General features: G+C 39.5%; 3 protein-coding genes across 3 annotated transcripts; 2 read left to right on the top strand and 1 right to left on the bottom strand.

Annotated features, from left to right (window-relative positions):
• Positions 1–1,206: 1,206 nt before the first annotated feature.
• Positions 1,207–5,173, top strand: yy1a (YY1 transcription factor a). Its single transcript, XM_043262630.1, has 5 exons — positions 1,207–1,854; positions 3,288–3,450; positions 3,743–3,803; positions 3,884–4,042; positions 4,172–5,173. The coding sequence occupies exons 1-5, from the start codon at positions 1,347–1,349 to the stop codon at positions 4,352–4,354; spliced, it is 1,074 nt and encodes a 357-aa protein (XP_043118565.1). The 5' UTR covers positions 1,207–1,346; the 3' UTR covers positions 4,355–5,173.
• A 798-nt stretch (positions 5,174–5,971) lies between these two features.
• Positions 5,972–11,295, bottom strand: tpp1 (tripeptidyl peptidase I). The gene is made up of 13 exons (XM_043262629.1): positions 11,141–11,295; positions 10,770–10,841; positions 10,532–10,671; positions 10,304–10,454; positions 10,096–10,217; positions 9,409–9,587; positions 9,116–9,314; positions 8,748–8,936; positions 8,410–8,482; positions 8,205–8,325; positions 7,790–7,948; positions 7,151–7,276; positions 5,972–6,898 (listed from the first exon to the last, which is right to left on the bottom strand). The coding sequence occupies exons 1-13, from the start codon at positions 11,215–11,217 to the stop codon at positions 6,761–6,763; spliced, it is 1,746 nt and encodes a 581-aa protein (XP_043118564.1). The 5' UTR covers positions 11,218–11,295; the 3' UTR covers positions 5,972–6,760.
• A 2,537-nt stretch (positions 11,296–13,832) lies between these two features.
• Positions 13,833–18,044, top strand: gdf7 (growth differentiation factor 7). Its single transcript, XM_043263622.1, has 2 exons — positions 13,833–14,157; positions 17,053–18,044. Exons 1-2 carry the CDS (start codon positions 13,848–13,850, stop codon positions 18,021–18,023), a joined length of 1,281 nt encoding a protein of 426 aa, XP_043119557.1. The 5' UTR covers positions 13,833–13,847; the 3' UTR covers positions 18,024–18,044.
• The last annotated feature ends 67 nt before the right edge of the window (positions 18,045–18,111 follow it).

Genomic DNA, 18,111 nt, shown 5'->3' with positions numbered 1-18,111 from the left:
TTGATTTTATTAATTTTTTTCGTTTTTGATTTGGGCTGCTTGGGTAGTTATGTAGGTGTCACATTCCCGTAATTCTGGTTTAGACAGGTTTGCGTGCAGCGAGAGGGCGTTTTTACACATTATAATACCCTTAAGAGAGTTATATAGCAAAACAAATATAGATGACGAGCGTGATCTAATGGGATAAAAATGCATTTGAGATGAATAAAAAACGGGAAAGTAGACTTAACATTTTACAACTAGTTCAATAATTTAATTAAATGCAGACATAAAATCATTGTGCCATAAATGCCGGAGCACGACTATGAATAGATAAAGAAAAAGCTGGCTTGGTAAAGCCTGACCAGAAAAGGTCTGTAAAAGTTTTAAATAGTTTGAAGTTAAAAGTAGTTTTAAAGCTTTGGTATTTTGAAGGCAATACAGTCTATCAGAAAGATAGATAGACAGATAGATAGCTTATGAGTTCATATGGCATAAATATTGCCACTCTAGGTGGTTGCCAAGGTGTTTTTATGCACTTCCTGGCGTACCTAAATGTTGCTATGTAGTTGCTCGAGTTACGAGGTGGTTGCTCATGTTATGTTATTTTATTTAAGATAGTCATCATTATGCTATAAATGCCAGACTATAAACAAGCACGAAAATAGTAAACTAGGGCCACTTCACCATTTTATGTATTGATTTATTTATTAATGGGTATATAATAATACGTTGTACTACAAATGCAAAATATTACAGTGTTGCTTAAAGTTATCTATCTTAGCTAAAACACAATGATGAAGAAGACTATATATGGAACAGGCTTTGTACAGAACTTATACATTAATTTTAATTTAAAAGGTTCCTTGTCATTACTATACATACATATATATATATATATATATATATATATATATATATATATATATATATATATATATATAGTGTGTGTGTGTATGTGTATATATATATATGTATATATATATATATATATATATATATATATATATATATATTAGTAACCAATATATTTCACACACTATTTTCAAATACATATTTCATTATTTCGAATTCAAAATAAATGTTGTTGAAATACAGTTTATCAGCTACTGCTAATGTGTCAGTGAAGATTTAAAAACTCGCTGAAGGATAATTTACAAAAGTATACTGGTGAGAACGAGGTCAAACACGAAGACCAAGATCTCGCGAGATTTCGCTCGTCTGCTTCTCAGGCAGAGTCCGTGAGCGGAGTCAGTCAATGTGGGACGGAGTTTTGCCTGTTTGTTAGCCGAGTAGGAGGGGAGAACGAGCCGTTGACTTGACACAGGGCTTGCGTGAAATCAGTTCGGAGAGCAAGAAAGCCAAGAATGGCGTCGGGTGAGACACTGTACATCGAAGCAGACGGCTCGGAGATGCCGGCGGAGATAGTCGAGCTGCACGAAATCGAAGTTGAGACCATCGAGACGACCGTAGTCGGCGGAGACGACGACGAGCACCAGCCGATGATCGCGCTGCAGCCGCTGGTCACAGACGATCCGAACCACGTTAACCATCAAGAGGTGATTCTGGTCCAAACTCGCGAGGAGGTCGTGGGCTGCGATGATTCGGACCTCCACGCAGACGACAGCTTCGAGGACCAGATCCTCATCCCCGTCCCCGTCCCTGTGGCGGAGGAGGAATATATCGAGCAGACTTTAGTGACCGTGTCTGGCAAGAACCCGTCGGGAAGGATGAAGAAAGGGGGAGGCAGCGGGAAAAGAGTGGTCAAAAAAAGCTTTCTAAACTCCGCCGAGGCGAGCGGGCGCAAATGGGAGCAGAAGCAAGTGCAGATCAAAACACTGGAGGGGGAGTTTTCCGTCACTATGTGGGCATCGGGTAAGTTTTGACATCGCATCAAGTGCTTTGTTCTCGCGCAGGCCTCGCTTGGGCCCTCTTCCTCTCGAGCGCGTTATAAAGCTGCCGGATAGCCCAGTGTCAGAAACGATTTTCGGACCCGAAAAGCCACTTATGAGGGTGGCCCCGGTCTAAATGTTTTTGTTTTGATGGGAAGCCATGTTTTAAGTGTGGATGGGCGCCGCCATATTCCTCCAGACCATTATGGCGGCGGCCCCGAAACATGGCGGTTCTGTGAGCGGGGAAAGATGGCGGCGGGAGCGGAGAGAGGCGCTGTGAGTCCGCCGCGCTGCTGCAGGCCGCAATGGCGCAGCTCCGTTTGAAGAAGGGGAGGGACCTAGTCACACGATCTGCTGCTTGCCTGCGAGCCGTCTGTCTCACGGCGCTCCGGTCCCCCAATAAACAAATGTCACCGCGTATTTAAATCCTCTAACAGAGAAATTCAGACACATCTAGCAGATTCCCGTGGCTCGCGTGCGGCGATGTTTCTCGGTTAACAGTTAACAGACGCGAATAACAGTTTTCGCACAGTTATCAGACGGACGCATTTTACGCAGGCATACTGCTAATGCTTCACGTATTGCGTATTTTTATATTAACGCGCGTTCAAAAGGACAGAAATGTCTATTAGTGGCTTTTTAGAGGTGATCTTGAAATCTCGGCGTTTTTGACAGCAGCGTGAATTCAGAAAGATGTCGTTCACTTTGAAATGGGGGTTATTTGATTTAAAATCGTTTCGTTTGAGATGGTGTAAGCCAGTATCACTAAGGGGCTGGATATTTAAAATGCCAAAATATACAGAGGTTTAAACTACGCCGCACTGCTGAATGTTGCAAGATATATTGCAGTGTTAGTTATTGATGTTTTGTCGGTGTTGTGTATTAGTAAGATATTTCTTAAATTCTCTGCTTTCATTCGAAGTCAGTCTGGCTTATAACGACAAAAATATTTAGCTTTACTTAAATGATATTAAATAACGCACATAAACACGGAGCGCAGGTTGAAACCTTGTTTATATGTTTAGGGTAATGTGCGCCGTGAACCACTACAGACTGCGCATGCGCTTTAGTGGCCGTTTTTGTTTTTTGTACGCTCGCATAAAGCATATGGGGGAGGAAAAAAAAACAAGAAACTCGCGTTCGTTGCATTTTTTGATGCTGGAATTTATTTTGCACCATAACCGTGCAAGACTACTTCTATGTATATATTAATTGCTTATGCTTTTCCTCTCTGGATTCCTCTCTAATTGTTTTATTCTTAAGATGAATCACTTATAACTAGGGCGTTGCTTCATCAGTCGTCAGTTTATTTGCGTGTTGTTTGTTTTATTTGCCTCTATGTGAATACAGGGTGTGGGATTTGATTAAGTGCTTTGTTTTAATCTCTTGTTTTTTTTTATCTTGTGTTTTGTGCAGACGACAAGAAAGATGTTGATCACGAGACTGAGGTCGAGGAGCAGATCATTGGAGAAAACTCTCCTCCTGACTACTCCGAGTACATGACAGGCAAGAAGCTGCCCCCTGGCGGCATACCTGGTATTGACCTGTCAGACCCGAAACAGCTGGCGGAGTTTGCCAGGTAGGTATTCGGCCAAAAGCTTGAAACCTTGTGATAGCATTTTTTTTTTTATTTCTTTGGCATACAGTTTTATATTAGGTTGTAAGCTTAAGACTTAATGCACATTTTAAACTCCACTGTGCATTAAACTTGTCAAATGCATGGGCATACAGGTATATAAATTGTTTACAAATCAAAGCCAATTGGCACCTTCTGTATTCAAAAGCAATGCATTTGATTTGCTTCATGATTCAACTTTTGGATTTAAGCGTGCATTCAGATGTATTATCCCGAATGTTTTTCGCAAATACAGAATGAAGCCCAGGAAAATAAAGGAGGACGACTCTCCAAGGACGATAGCATGCCCTCACAAAGTGAGTGATTTGTTATTCATGATAATTATGTAATTTAATCTATTATAAGGATTTTTAACATCTTGCTGTGATTTTCGTAGGGTTGCACAAAAATGTTTCGGGACAACTCCGCTATGAGAAAGCACTTGCACACCCACGGGCCACGGGTTCACGTATGCGCTGAATGTGGGAAGGCGTTTGTGGAAAGTTCCAAGCTAAAACGGCATCAGTTGGTTCATACTGGTGAAAAACCTTTCCAGGTATTTTTTTGTCTGCCTTTGTATTAATGTTTCAAAATGTTTGATGATGACGTTTTGAGTTTGCTAAAACCTGATATACGTTAAATATGTAAATGATAAATGTGCTTTTTAATATTTTTTTCTCCCCAGTGTACATTCGAGGGATGTGGAAAGCGCTTTTCATTGGACTTTAACTTGCGCACACACGTGCGGATTCACACTGGAGACAGACCTTACGTTTGCCCTTTCGATGGCTGCAACAAGAAATTCGCTCAGTCCACCAACCTGAAGTCTCACATTTTGACACACGCGAAAGCTAAAAACAATCAGTGAGATCCCTCGCTGAAGAAAGATCCCTTAAAGACTCTGTCTGACCACAGCTTCCTGCTCAAAACAAAACAAAAAAAAAAAAAAAAAAACCCACTTTGTATGTCGTTTCTAGAACCATTATTTTCTAAGAGAATCTCAGTGCACATTTTGATGGGAATTGAAATGTGAATGAGGACCTGACACCAAACTATCCCGTCAACCTTCTCACGGTATAGACCCGAGTTAAATAACTTCCCGAGTTATGAGAGTTTCTTCTTTTGAAGATGTGATTGTTTTTGTGGACCCTCATTCACATACAAGATGCTCATTATCCTGAGCCCAAAGAAGCAAATTGCCCATTGGTGTGTCTGTTTCTACCAGTTTGCAAAGACTGCTTTTTAGATGTCTTCAAAGTGTGCATATTGTACACTTTTTAGAGCGTAGAGCTGTCATAATATGTGTGTGTGTGCGTGCGCGTGTGTGCGTGTGTGTGTCGTCCCTGAGACTTAAAACCTGTGAATGCTTTTCTTCAAGGAGAATGAGATGCCGTTCAGCTATTTTCAATGTAAATACTGCTTTTCTTTGTGAGGTATCCTGCGCAGGTATCTCATTTTGTATACCTGTCCTGTACAAATGTTTTGAAATCATGTAGATAATAGAGATGTTGATTAGGTTGTGTTTAACCAATTAAAACAGTTTTATCCAGCTTCAGGAAATACTGCTATATACACATGCCTTCTTTTGTAACACAGTAACAGTCTACTCCAGTATGTGAAAAGACGTTTTCCTTCAGATTCTTTAATTTATTTAATGATATGGAATAAAGCTAAACTCCCCTGTGCAGTTCCTAAGAGCCTGAAGTTCATCATGCTGTTCAGTATGTTGAATATCCTCTAGCTGTTGATTTTTTTTAAAAGCAAGAATTTGTGGAACCGTATACCATATGGTAAAATTATCACATAAAAAAAGTCATATTGTCTGTAGTAGACAAACAGCACTGAGACTCAAAATCTAGTTTAATTTTATATATATAAAACTTGGGTGTTTTAAGAACAATACATGTGCTTAAATGATTGTAATGACATAAGTATTGCAACTTCATATGCAATTTTAAAATATCTCCTCTGGCATTGCATTACCTACAATACTAATTTTGTTAATAGCATCCTAAACTTAGCGTATGTGCAACATTTAGTTGTAAGTTGTCATTAGCACAATTCTTGCTGTTTAAAAACGTACCTTTTTTTGTTAAGGGACCTTGTTTACTGACAACCTCACGTGTTCTCAAATATCAAGACTTGCAGTGTTTTTAGAAACTAGTTAATCCTTGCATAACCCTAAATATATCGAATATATCTGATTTTTTCATGTACATCCTATATTTGACTTAAGTTTGCACTTTTATACTGTAAAAAAAAACAAAAAAAAAAACATTGAATTATTTAAACCTTTCTCTCGTGTATGTTTTGTGAGCCCATTTAAACTCTGCATCAATACCACGTGCTTATTTGCTATTGTAAATGTGCAAATCTGTTCTGCCAACTCCAAATTACAGCTCGGCAAATTACAATTCCTTCTCAAAAACGTATATATTCTTTTTGTATGTTTCTGGATTATATTAAAAATAATTAAATCCAAAACTGTAATCACACAAAGGCATTTATTTCAAAATAAAAATTTTCATTTGTATTTTTCAAGCAAAGAAATCAAACATCAGCCTTAAAAATATCCTGAAGGCAAGGCATCTTTTAAAAAAAAAAACAAGTTGGACCAGTTGCTCGAACAACATTAAGTACACCTGACGTTTAGTAGAAAAACATTCTCAATCTTTCCAACAAATAGTTCCAGAACAAACAAATCCATTCAATATTTAATTCCCTGAGGATCTCCTCACAAAGTCTTTGAAATCAACCCGTTAAAAATGTCAAAAACAGGCCATTGGTTTATGCAGCCCTCAAGTATGTTCAGTAATTAGGCTGGTTTCGGTAAATGCTACATGTTTATGAATAAAATATACATTTTTAATTGTTTTAAAAAGGAACCAAAATTTATTATTAGGGAATATTGCACTATTCCGTAGATTCTGTGTCGCACTGTTTTGTTTAAAGCAAAGTTTGTTGAACATACGGTTGTGGTCTACACACTGAAACCTCCAATCCTTTACTCTGGGACAAATCAAGCTCATCTGAATGAACTGAAGTGGTCTGACCTGTTGGACAGGGAGGGTAAATCAACTAGTCATCAAAGGTTCGGCTTACACTGAAAGCACATTATTTTTTTGAAGGTGATTCTTAGATGATTGACACATATGATATGTTGATATGATTACACAAAGCATTGTCATGAAAAACTAATACATTTCTCAAAAAAAAAAAATGTGCAAAGGGTGGATATTTCTATTGCAATTTGACTAAACAAGCAGCCAGCAGCTCAGTCCATAAGTGCTTTAAGAAGAGCAGGATAATCTGGTGTCCCCCATCCCGTTACAGGATCCCATGAAGGAGAGGCGCAGAAACCCTTCCCTTCAACTTTATCATCCAGACAACTCAAGTGACATCCCTCCGTTACCTAAGGGTTAAAAAGGAGAAAATGCTGTTAAATCAATTTGCTAGGCGTCTGGTTACGTGAACAGGTAATCTAAAAGGTTTTAACTGTCACACTTAAGCTTCTAGTTACACGAGCTCTATTTCACACACTGCTGCGTTCTGAAACGAGAGCGTGCTGCAAGTAGTTGCCATAGCAAGCGTTTCCTTTTACTGCCTTTCGTCATTCATGGGATTCTTTCTTAAAGACAGGCTAAAATTGTTTTTAAACACTTACATCATAAAGACCTTTGCCTTGCAGCTTGTAAAGGCGAGGGTTGATGAATCCTAATGAGGGAAGACCCTTCAGAAAGCGCTGGTCATTTATAAGGGATAGAATTCCACCCACTACTGGAGTCGATGCCTTAAAAAAAAACATTTGAATTATGAAATATCAGACTTGGTAAACATGCACCGATTTAGAATTTTGTTGGGTCAGTAAGACCTTTTTTTAATGTTCACTAATATTTGCTTTTATTTAATCAAAAATGAACATCAGTCATACCACAAAGTATTAAAATTTAATAGCATTACATTTCATCAGAAAGGATAACGTATTATCAATAGTGCTGTGAAAAGGTTTGTTCAAGATTGGTCAGAGAATGTAAAATTATAAAGTATTTACAATATAATATAATGTATATTTATGCATTTCTAACTTGTCCATAACTTCTATATAAATCTCTATACTAATCATTTATCACTGAAACATTAATTTCTTTAAAAAAACAAACAAACAAAAAATCCTGACCCCAAACTTTAGAATTTGTATTGAAGTTCTAGTATATGTATTGTGTAATCTGTTATAAATATAACCAACCTGTAATACAAGTACACTAACCAACAGAAACCGTTTGTTATTGCATTATGTACTTACTGAAGTTCCAGAAACCCATGGTACGGGCACACGGTTGGTAACAACCCAGTAGTTGTCAGAGAGCGCAGCTAGATCTGGATAGGCTCTTCCAGTGATGTTGAAATATGTTTGAGGAGGTAGAGGCTGAGCGCTCTTCAGATATGCTTGAACAGCACCAACCTTCGGAGAACAAAGCACAATGACCTTGTTTGCAAGAAACAAGCAAATAGATAAAATACCATCACTGAAAAACTGACTTCGGCCGCTTTCATAATACGACTGAATTTCAAGGCCTTTGCTTACAAAAGTATGCAAAAATGCATACTCCTGTCCTCCACTTATAAAATCTCAAACACTTTGACTTTCCATTGTGATGCAACATACATGGGGAAAAAGCCATGAGATCATGTGACAAACTTTGTGTACAAAGCTTTACCTGATAATCTGGCATCGCAAACACATTGCTGAAGCCACCTCCACTGATGTAGTCTGTGACCTCGTAGGTGAGTTGGAAGGGGTTCTTGAAAGAAGTCCCACCCACTGTGGTCACATAAGGACTAGGTAGGGAAGAGATTCACACGTCAACTATTTTTCAGTATAAAAGGCATCAGTATACAGATTATTGACAGAACAATATCTACCTGGACGCAGGAAAACTTGGTCTAAAAGTATTTCTTTCCTTGGTCAAGTGTCTGCAGCCTGCTCCACTGTCACCTGCATTAAAACACACACACACACACACACACACACACACACACACACACACACACACACACACACACACACACACACACACACACACACACACACACACACACACACACACAGCTTTGTACAAGAGTGGCTTTCTTTGAGATCTTTGACAAAAAAAGAAAAAAAAAAAACCTAATATATGCAACCAGCAGTTAATCAAATTTCAAAATAAAAATACACAAATTAATAAGCTATTGTTCCTGCAACGTAATTTTCATTATCTCACCGGAAGCAAAAAGCATGGAAATTCCTCTGAGGCCAGCTTTCATGAACTCCGTGTTGATGCGGTTCATGTATGCATCAGAAAGGCTGTCCTCGTCATCTCCATAGCTGATCGTGTGGACCCAAGGCACTGCAGACATGTTGCTGAGCAGCAGCATCCACTGAAGGAACGGCTCCTGAGACTCATGACGACCTGTTGCCAAGGCGAAGGTAAAGATCCAACCGGTGCACTAAAATCAGCTCATTTGAGAAGATCAATACTGACAACAACAACAACAAAACTACTAAACTTAATAGAAAACCAACTCAAATACTAATCAAATCTATAAAAGCAGCTTGTACTAACACGTTTTCATGGACCGCATACTGTACCTGGATTCGTGAAGACCCACGTAGAAATGTTTGCTCCACTGCTCATGATGTACTCCACATCCAGACTGGCCTCAATGCCAGCTTTCCCACCGCCCTGCTTGCCCACGACCCGCTCTACAGCAGACATGTGCGTGAATCCTCCAGCAAACAGACTCATAAACTCAGCCAGGTCAGCAGGGTGGTAATACTGCTCCAAGAACTAGACGGTGAAGATATTTAACGGCCATGAACAACACTTCCGAACCCTGCACATTTAATCGGTGAAATCTCCGCTGTAAATACGAGAGGTGTACCTGTGCCACTGCCTGACTGTTGTTAGTGGCAGTGCCCACATCTTTTGCTGTAAGGTTGTAGCGATGCCTAATGACTGAGGGGGTGACACCCAAGTGATAGCCTAATGCTGACTGTCTTGCTCCTTCCCAGCCTTTACTGATATCCTTTCCTTTTTGTGGGAAACGGTGAACACCGCCCACTAAAAACAAAACAAAAAGACTTTGTGTTTTTATACATTTTTTTTAATCTTTAAAAAAAATTCTTAAAAATCGAAATAAACAAGGATGCAAAGTATCATGTTTCATACATTAGGCCTTTAGTATTCCCTTATAGTAAGAATATGGAGCTCATACTCAAAGAGGGAACAAAGCCTCAATTTTACTCAGATGCCAGTAAAAGAGAGCAAAGCATGCTAAAATAGCCTGAAATGTAAATCATTGGGAACTTTCTAACAGTATAGTAAATTACGTATATTTATATGCCATATCTTCCATTAATATGCATTAGAAGAATTGAATTTTAATGCTTGGTTTTACAATCAAAAACATGTAGTTTATTTGTGCAAGGTAAAACATACAGTATACTGCAATGTAACCACGATGATGAATGAGAGTTTTGTTCATGTTGATAGTTAAGATGCAATCAAAATTTTACAGTAGGCTTATAGGTTCAATGATGAAGATGAAGTAATAGTGTCAGCTACTCACCGAAGTCTAGATGCTGGTACACATCTTCATGAACGGAGTATAGAGATGTTGACCTCAACACAGTGTGCGAATCTCTCCTGTAGCGGTGAAATTTAGCGCCAGGGAGCAATGCTTCAGCAACCCTGAAAAGGACAGATAGAAGCTAAAACCGATCTCATTTTTGTGGTCTATTGATATTTCTGTATAATACATCGAAGTTTGTCCTTACTGCACAGTCATGACACATTGAAGAAAGTCCCGTGTTACAACTGTGTGACAGTTTTTGACCCCATGACTCTGGAGCCAATTCTGCACTACTTTCTCTGTCAGCTGAGACGGCTGCACAAGAGCGGCCACTTCTTCCAAACTCAAGTACTTCCCTAAAAAATTATGAGAAAATTACAACTTTACTTCCCCATTTGATCATTTGGATTATAACAAATGAGAGGCTCAATACCATATTGATGTGAATCAGGGTCCGACACTAGTTTCAGTAACTCTGTCATCTGGTTAACATTCTGCTGCTTTAAAGCAAATATAAGTTTTACTTCCTCCAAAGGTCCAACCCGTTCAACTAGAATCCAGTCCTCAGGCACCCTAAAATACAGAGAACAGCATTGCTCTTACTAGTGTTAATGGTTTATAACTTAGACATAATTTAGAATTATTTCTATCAGAGGCGTGCAAGGGCTTACGAAGCATCTTGGTCGGCCTCAAGCAGCTCCCCACTGACGAGCCAAATAAAGCTCAGGAAGAAAACAGCAGTCCTGTAAAAAATAAACACTGTCACTTTAAGAACCCACTCGCAAAATGTATTATTTTATAGCCAGCGCACAACACCAGGTGGTTACAGACGTTTGTCGTTTCATTTTTAATAGTCAGTTTTAATAATGAACACGCTGGGAAGCAGAACACGAGGGAAAAGGTTTATGCGAACTGTTTGTCCTGACCGGCTGACCTCACGAGGTGAGCCGCTGCCGGTGAGGTTCACGAACAGTTTCTGCAGATGTGATCTACGAGCTACGATTAGCGCAAGAGAACGCTTTGCAAACAACGAAACACTCACCGCATTGTTTTTCGCGCTCCTGTATCCCGATATCTGGAAAAACAGCACCGACGCTCGTGTCCTAATGTGCTGGTCATGTGACGGTCACGTGATCATCAGCTGACCTGTTATTTTGATCGAGGAAGTTAATGTCTTGCAAATGAACACTGGCGAGAAAAGCAGAGAAAGCCTTAGTTTTCAGAACGATCTCATGAAACAGTCAACACGGTGCCTGTAAATTGTCTTCAACATTTCAAAGGGAAGTTTTACTCGCCTGTTATTGGTACAAAAGCTACCAGGATAAAATACCGTTGCTTGTATATATGCTTATATAAATGGCAAATATATTCCAGGTCGCACGGTCCCTAAGGGGCCCACCCTACCATATATTAATCTTCATGAACGACAGACAGACAGGAAGAGGCGAGATGAATTACCTCTCATCGTGACAAATGACCTGAACGCGAGCAGAGTCTGTCTGTCAGGCGCACGTGGTCAAATAAAAATAGCTAATAGTAATCAGTACATTATAAAATGAAACGAACCAGGTCTTTGCGATAAGATGTTTTTAATTAATTTAATTTTAATTTATTCCAAATTTTGCCCCTCTTTTGTGGCTAACATTAATCTCAGAATTAACAATTTTGGGGTGAATTAAATGCAAGACTAGTCTTAAATGTCACTGTTTATTGCATAGGGTGTTTATTCTTTTGCTTTTTAAAAATGTGGACAGAAATTAAAAGTATATCTAGTTCTCCAGACATCACTACACCACTCTGCTCCTTCCTTTCCACTCATGATCAGTCCCTGTAGCAATGACTCTTTCACATTATTTCCCACTGAATTGTGCTACTTTTAAATCACTGCCATGGCTCGATTTTTTTTTCTTGTGTGTGAAAAGCGTGAAATAATCAATATTAATTAGACTTCACTGAAGTTGAAATATTTTGCATTCTACCGTAAAACTGGTAGGAAGCCCTTGAGTGTTTATGAAGCATAACAGTGAAGGTATATATATATATATATATATATATATATATATATATATATATATATATATATATATTGATCATATATGAGTTTTGATATTTAGGATATGATTACTAGGGCTAGTTTTTTTTGTTTTTTTTTTTACCTTGTGAGGACCTTTTGGCCCCCATGAGGAAAACAGCTTGTAAATTATTACATACAAATATTAAAATGCAGAAAATGTTCTGCGAGGGTACGTTTGTACAGTCTAAAAATCATTACCTCTGTGTAATGTCCCCTAAAACATTGAAACCGAGCCGTGTGTGAGAGCATGTGTGTATGTTTATAGATAAAATAAAACATATAAAAGATATAAAATGATACTCTATGGTGAGTTGGTGAAAGATTATTTGGAAGTTATACTCATCTGTGGAAAGAAAAGGCCATAATGTATTGCTTTAAAGTACAATTTTGTCACCATGGATGAGGTCAGGAGGGGAAGCAGAAGAATTGAGCTTCCCGGCAAAAACTTGAACATTTTACCCATATATACTATAACAAAGTGTTGGCTAATCCAGCAAATCAATACACAATCAGCTGCTGCCATGCTGACATGGATGAGCTACAGTATTTTAGGCCCTGTACAGTCGTGTAAAGTTATATAAATGAGGTGTTCAGGTAGAAACATTGGAAATATGCTTTACCTCAACGCTGTGATCCAAAGTTAAATCTCCATGGTACCATGTTTTCAGCTGGACATTTTCATCTTAAGTTGAGCACATGTTAGCTGTAATGAAAAAGCAATGGATTGTAATGCTCCTTCTTTGATTCCAGTAAGTGACAAGTGAAAAGAAGCATATGCTTGACTGATTATGTATATGGTAGTCTTTATTTTTTGGTAGTTGACAAGGTGTGAATTAGTAGAAAAATGGACAGCACAAAGAAAGAATCGGATCTAAATCCCCGCTATTAATCTACATGAACGCATTCGCTAATGGCTTGCACAGCAGAGGGAATATCATGTAACATAGTGAATGCTTTTAGTAGTTATAGTCATATCTTTGACTTTTAAAAAAGAACAAATGCACTGAGAAATATTAACAAGACTAAGACGTGTGACAACTCTGTTCCCCCTTAGCACATGTATAAAAAAGGGAGCATTTGTATTTAAAAGCATGGACTACTATTTCTGCAGTGAAATGGGTTTTAGCCTACTATAAGCGTTGTTGCATAAACTTCGCACATGAATTGAATTAAGCGTGGTCAACGGTAGATGGCAGTGCGCGCGCATTAAACGGGGCCGAGCAAAAGGGGACAGGTACATAAAGAGCGGCGTTTCTGAATCAAAATATTAGTGACTTTTAAAATTGCCTTTTGAAATTATTATGCATATTTTAAATAAAAAATGTTTGTCATTGTCATGTAAAATAACAATACCATCGTACTAAGAAAGTTCACAGCAAGCAGAACAACGCTTTTCATTCTTTACTTTAAGCTCAGTCTGTTTAGCGCAATCTTATTCGTTTAAAAAAAATGACACAATTGCCAATAACATCAACCCATTTCTGCGATCCTGACTTAAAACGCACGTTACCTTTTCCAAATATATTTCCAAAGGGGGGCGCTATCTGAACACACAGCAACAGGCACGCAGCGTTACTCACATACGAGATATTAACACTATCTAAAGAGCAAAGGGGAGTTTCCAAAGTCATCAAGTCCATCCAACTTTGCCATTTTCGGCCAGAGACCACTGAAAATGACTCCCAAGAAGACTGCCGCTCCCTTCCTATGGTTTTCTTTTTGCTTTGGGAATGTTCTTGAGGCAGTGGTGCTGGGATCGGTGCAGTACCCCTCTGATAACGGGCTCCACTCACATCTGGATGCGCGCGGTCCTGCAGAAGCCAGCGCGAGCTCTCGGAACGACTCCACATCTGTTCATGTTCCGTCTTACATGATCTCTCTGTACAGGACTCTGTCGGAACTGGACCGACGGGGAAGTAACGGCAGCCAGACGCGCTCCAGGAGATATGCCAATACAGTGACCAGCTTCATTGATCTGGGACAAGGTGAGTGAGATTGATCTGCCGGTGAGACAGGCAGATAGATAGATAGATGGGTGGTAAGATGATCTGCTTGAGGCCATCGGTGAGGATTCCATTCCTTCAGATTGGGCCTGAACTGTTTATTTTGATATATTATGCTTGGCGCATAAAATCATCAGTTGTAATGAATGGCACAAGGTGCACGCTGCAGTAATAAATCATGCTTGTATATGACAGCTGACACTGTAAGATGATTGATCTCGGCGTGTCTGACAGTAAGACTTTGGGTTTATACATGAGGACAATATATGATATGATATATAGAATTTTTCTGATGCTCTGGATATTATTGTTATCGAATAAAATCTCTTGCCGACAACAGTAGCTACTAATATTAATCATAATTGCGAACGCAATTATTATCATTATTGATGGCATATGGCATCGTAATTTTGGTTAGTGAATAAATTGGAAAAATGCGTATAGTTTTGCTTGTAGGCTATTAGAATTACGCAGATAGTCTGTCTTCTGGTCGTTCAACTTGTAAAGAGCCTAAATAGTTAACAAAGTATTATTAAATATAAATGCGCGATGTGTTAATGAGTATGCACGGCTCAATATTAATTTTGTTTAATATTATTTACTTCTCAATGCTATTTTCGAAACACATAAAACTCCCAAAAAGAAATATGAAGTCAAATGTCTCAAATTTCCAACATCTGTGACAAATAAACTTCAGCAGCACCTTGAGCTAAAGTATCTAAAACGGAGCACGCGTTCTCTCCTCCAGGTGTTGCTGATAAAGATAGAGAAACATTTTAATTTAAAACTTATGTTCAAATAAAGATTGTCACGTAAAATTCAGGATTTGTGAAATGCAGTATGTCAGCTCTCCTTCTGACCAAATATATGGAGATATGCGTGAAAAAGTAGTTAGTTAGAAAAAAAAAAAATTCAAAAGGTCTCTTCTGTTCTTGTTTGCTAGATTGAAGTGACATTCATATATTGAAAGGCTAACATTTGAGGGCACAGCATTTGAATAATAAAAAGTGCACAATATCAAATTTGTTTTAAGAGTAGGTTTAATAAAGGAGGCAATTAACATGTAACATGTATTTCAAACACACACACACACACACACACACACACACACACACACACACACACACACACACACACACACACACACATATATATGTATGTATCCCACATTTTGGGAATAGTCATTGATTCAAACTCTTCATAACTATTGGCATCACAATGGCACGAACAAACATTCAAACTTGTATGTTATGATGTCACGATACTAATTAATATATAAATTGAGCAGCATAAAAAAACAATGTAAATCAACAATATCAATAAAAACAGTTACTGACACTTTAGACAATTATATGAAATAGCAATCATTCTGACCAGTTCAAGTGCTAAAATGAACTGTGATGTTTTAATATTTAAGAATATACCTCCACATGTACATCTGATGCTTATGGGTGCAGAATTTTGGTTTACTGGTAATGTGTTTAATGGTAATGCGTTTCTGGTTCAAATCTGGCCCAGGAGAGCAGCATGGCTTTGTGTGAAGATTGTCCCACCTGTCCTCATCATAAATGATGCCAATGCATATGTCAATGTTAAAAAAATAAAAAAAAAAACTAAACTAAATGCATAACATAGTTTGGTGACCAAATTATGACTGTGCATTTTTGAAGCCAAAAAACAGCACATACAGACACTAGATGTAGGCCCAAGGTACTGGAAGTTGAGTCCCTGCCTGCCTCGGCTCATTTTCTAGGTTATGTCATTGTTTAGTCTGGCAAGCGGATATTAGCTTTGAGGAGGATGCTTTACTCTACACCCCTTCCCTCTGTTCACCTTTCATTTTTATAGCATTCCTTTGTCTCTGAAAGGAGATAAATATATAGTGTTTTTCTTTTAAAACACCTCTTTTGGATGTCCCTTCTCATGTAGCACCATAGGACAGGTACAACATTTGTGGCCAAACCCTGAAAATATGGTGGCTCGAAATTATTTCCACTATTCTCAAGGTTCCCTCGTAATGTAATGTCAGCATGATATGTCCCAATCTGGCCTTGGGTTTTTGTGCAGCCAGCTCATATTGGAAGAATCCTCTTCATGTTTACCCCATGAAACTGTGGTCTGTGTATCAGGTTGCATAGTACTCTGGGTTCCATTTTTTTTTTTACTGGATGTCAAGATGTCAACATTGAAGCTTGTTTTACTCTGAGCGCAAAGTCTGGTCTCTCTTAGCAAAGGTTGGTTCTGCATCATCTCAGTCACGGATGAGACTCAGTATTGGATGTGTTCTTTTAGCCAATTTATTTCTCCACACAAAGGAAAGGAGAGGACAACATCTTGCAGTCAGAGATTTCGTTCCCCGCAGTGATTTCAAGTTAGCTGTGCGAATAATGAAAGACCAGTTCCAGTTCATGGTGGCCACAGAAAACCGAGGTCCACCTCAGCTTGAAATGTTACCTAACATTTAATTACACCCTTAAGCCACCCACCTTTCAAATTTACTACATCCTCCTGAGGACATATAGTGGAAGGAGGAACGGCTGAGCATTTACAATGTCCTGCCAAACCTTCTTCTCACTCAATCAGCGTAATTAGCAGATGCTGCCAAAGGCAGACACAGTCTGACAGGTCAGCCAAATGCTCTCCACCTGGTCTCCGTGAGCATGCTGCACCTCATGTTTGGAGAAATCATTCAGGGCCTTGAATGTTATTCTCATTGAGTAGAAGGATTGACAATTTAGGTATGCCATTTTCTCAAAAGCCATATGTAAGACCGTTTATAGTAAGGTGAGGAAATGCATTTGTGTCTGCCTCTGCATTAATTCTTAAAATTCTTTCTTGTATTTCGATGCTAATCCATCCTTTTTCTTATACCTTCAGACGAGCCTTCTCTAAAGCACCACCAGCAGTACACATTCGACCTGGCTGGTCTCTCGCGACTGGATGAACTGATGGAGGTGGAGCTCCGGGTTTTGAGGAGGCCACCGCCTGATGTCTTAAGTTTACTCTTCTCTGGTGGGAACCTTTACCGACTACTCCTTCACACCTGCTCCCTCCCAGGATCCTCCTACCAACCTCTGCTCCTCACCTCCAGGACCATTGATCTTCTAGATACCACTTCAGCCACATGGGACGTGTTTGACGTTGGTGCAAACGTGAAAACGCACCTGAAGTTGCACAGGGCCGCAGAAGGCAGCAGGCCATTGTGCTTCAGCATATCGGTCGTTTCTGATTCAAATAACGAGGTGGTGCATCCCAGCATGCTCGGTCTGAGCCACGAGGACCAGCAGACCCATGAAAAGGCCTTACTGGTAGCTTTCACTCGAGCTCGGAGGAAGGAGAACCTTTTTAGGGAAATCCGTGAGAAGATAAAGGCCATGAAAAGTCGTAAATTTCCTAATCCTGCACCGGAGCATGGTATCAAAGGTCATCCAAGGCATCGGAGGAGGAGGCGGACTGCATTAGCAGGCCGTTCTGGTGTAGGACCCGCGACAGGGAGTGTTGCCGGTGGAGGAAAGGGTGGTGGCAGACGGAGAACACGTTGCAGCCGGAAGCCGCTTCACGTGAACTTCAAAGAACTGGGTTGGGACGACTGGATTATTGCGCCACTAGATTACGAAGCGTATCACTGTGAGGGTTTGTGTGACTTTCCCTTGCGCTCACACTTGGAGCCGACCAACCACGCCATCATCCAGACTCTCATGAACTCCATGGACCCGGAGTCCACCCCTCCCAGTTGTTGTGTTCCTTCTAAACTCAGTCCTATTAGCATCCTGTATATCGACTCTGGGAATAATGTGGTTTATAAACAGTACGAGGACATGGTGGTGGAGAGCTGTGGGTGCAGGTAGCAATGTGAGTGAGGGGTGAACTACCCCTAGACACTAACAGAAAGCTGCCGCTGCCTCATACGCAGAGGCCTAGTATGTGGGCAAGATG

This window comes from Puntigrus tetrazona, chromosome 17, assembly GCF_018831695.1.
Source record: "Puntigrus tetrazona isolate hp1 chromosome 17, ASM1883169v1, whole genome shotgun sequence".
Lineage (NCBI taxonomy): Eukaryota > Metazoa > Chordata > Actinopteri > Cypriniformes > Cyprinidae > Puntigrus > Puntigrus tetrazona.
The sequence above is the reverse complement of the archived record's forward strand: the minus strand, read 5'-3'. Positions and strand labels throughout refer to the sequence as shown.

Excerpts from the sequence above, each read along its gene's own strand:
- gdf7 (XM_043263622.1), top strand. The coding sequence starts at position 13,848 with ATGACTCCCAAGAAGACTGCCGCTCCCTTCCTATGGTTTTCTTTTTGC. Across the intron at positions 14,158-17,052 it reads CTTCATTGATCTGGGACAAG|ACGAGCCTTCTCTAAAGCAC; the intron begins GTGAGTGAGATT and ends TTATACCTTCAG.
- tpp1 (XM_043262629.1), bottom strand. The coding sequence starts at position 11,217 with ATGACCAGCACATTAGGACACGAGCGTCGGTGCTGTTTTTCCAGATAT. Across the intron at positions 10,455-10,531 it reads CCCTGATTCACATCAATATG|GGAAGTACTTGAGTTTGGAA; the intron begins GTATTGAGCCTC and ends ATAATTTTTTAG. Across the intron at positions 10,218-10,303 it reads CAATGTGTCATGACTGTGCA|GGTTGCTGAAGCATTGCTCC; the intron begins GTAAGGACAAAC and ends TGTCCTTTTCAG.
- yy1a (XM_043262630.1), top strand. The coding sequence starts at position 1,347 with ATGGCGTCGGGTGAGACACTGTACATCGAAGCAGACGGCTCGGAGATG. Across the intron at positions 3,804-3,883 it reads CGATAGCATGCCCTCACAAA|GGTTGCACAAAAATGTTTCG; the intron begins GTGAGTGATTTG and ends TGATTTTCGTAG. Across the intron at positions 4,043-4,171 it reads CTGGTGAAAAACCTTTCCAG|TGTACATTCGAGGGATGTGG; the intron begins GTATTTTTTTGT and ends TTTTCTCCCCAG.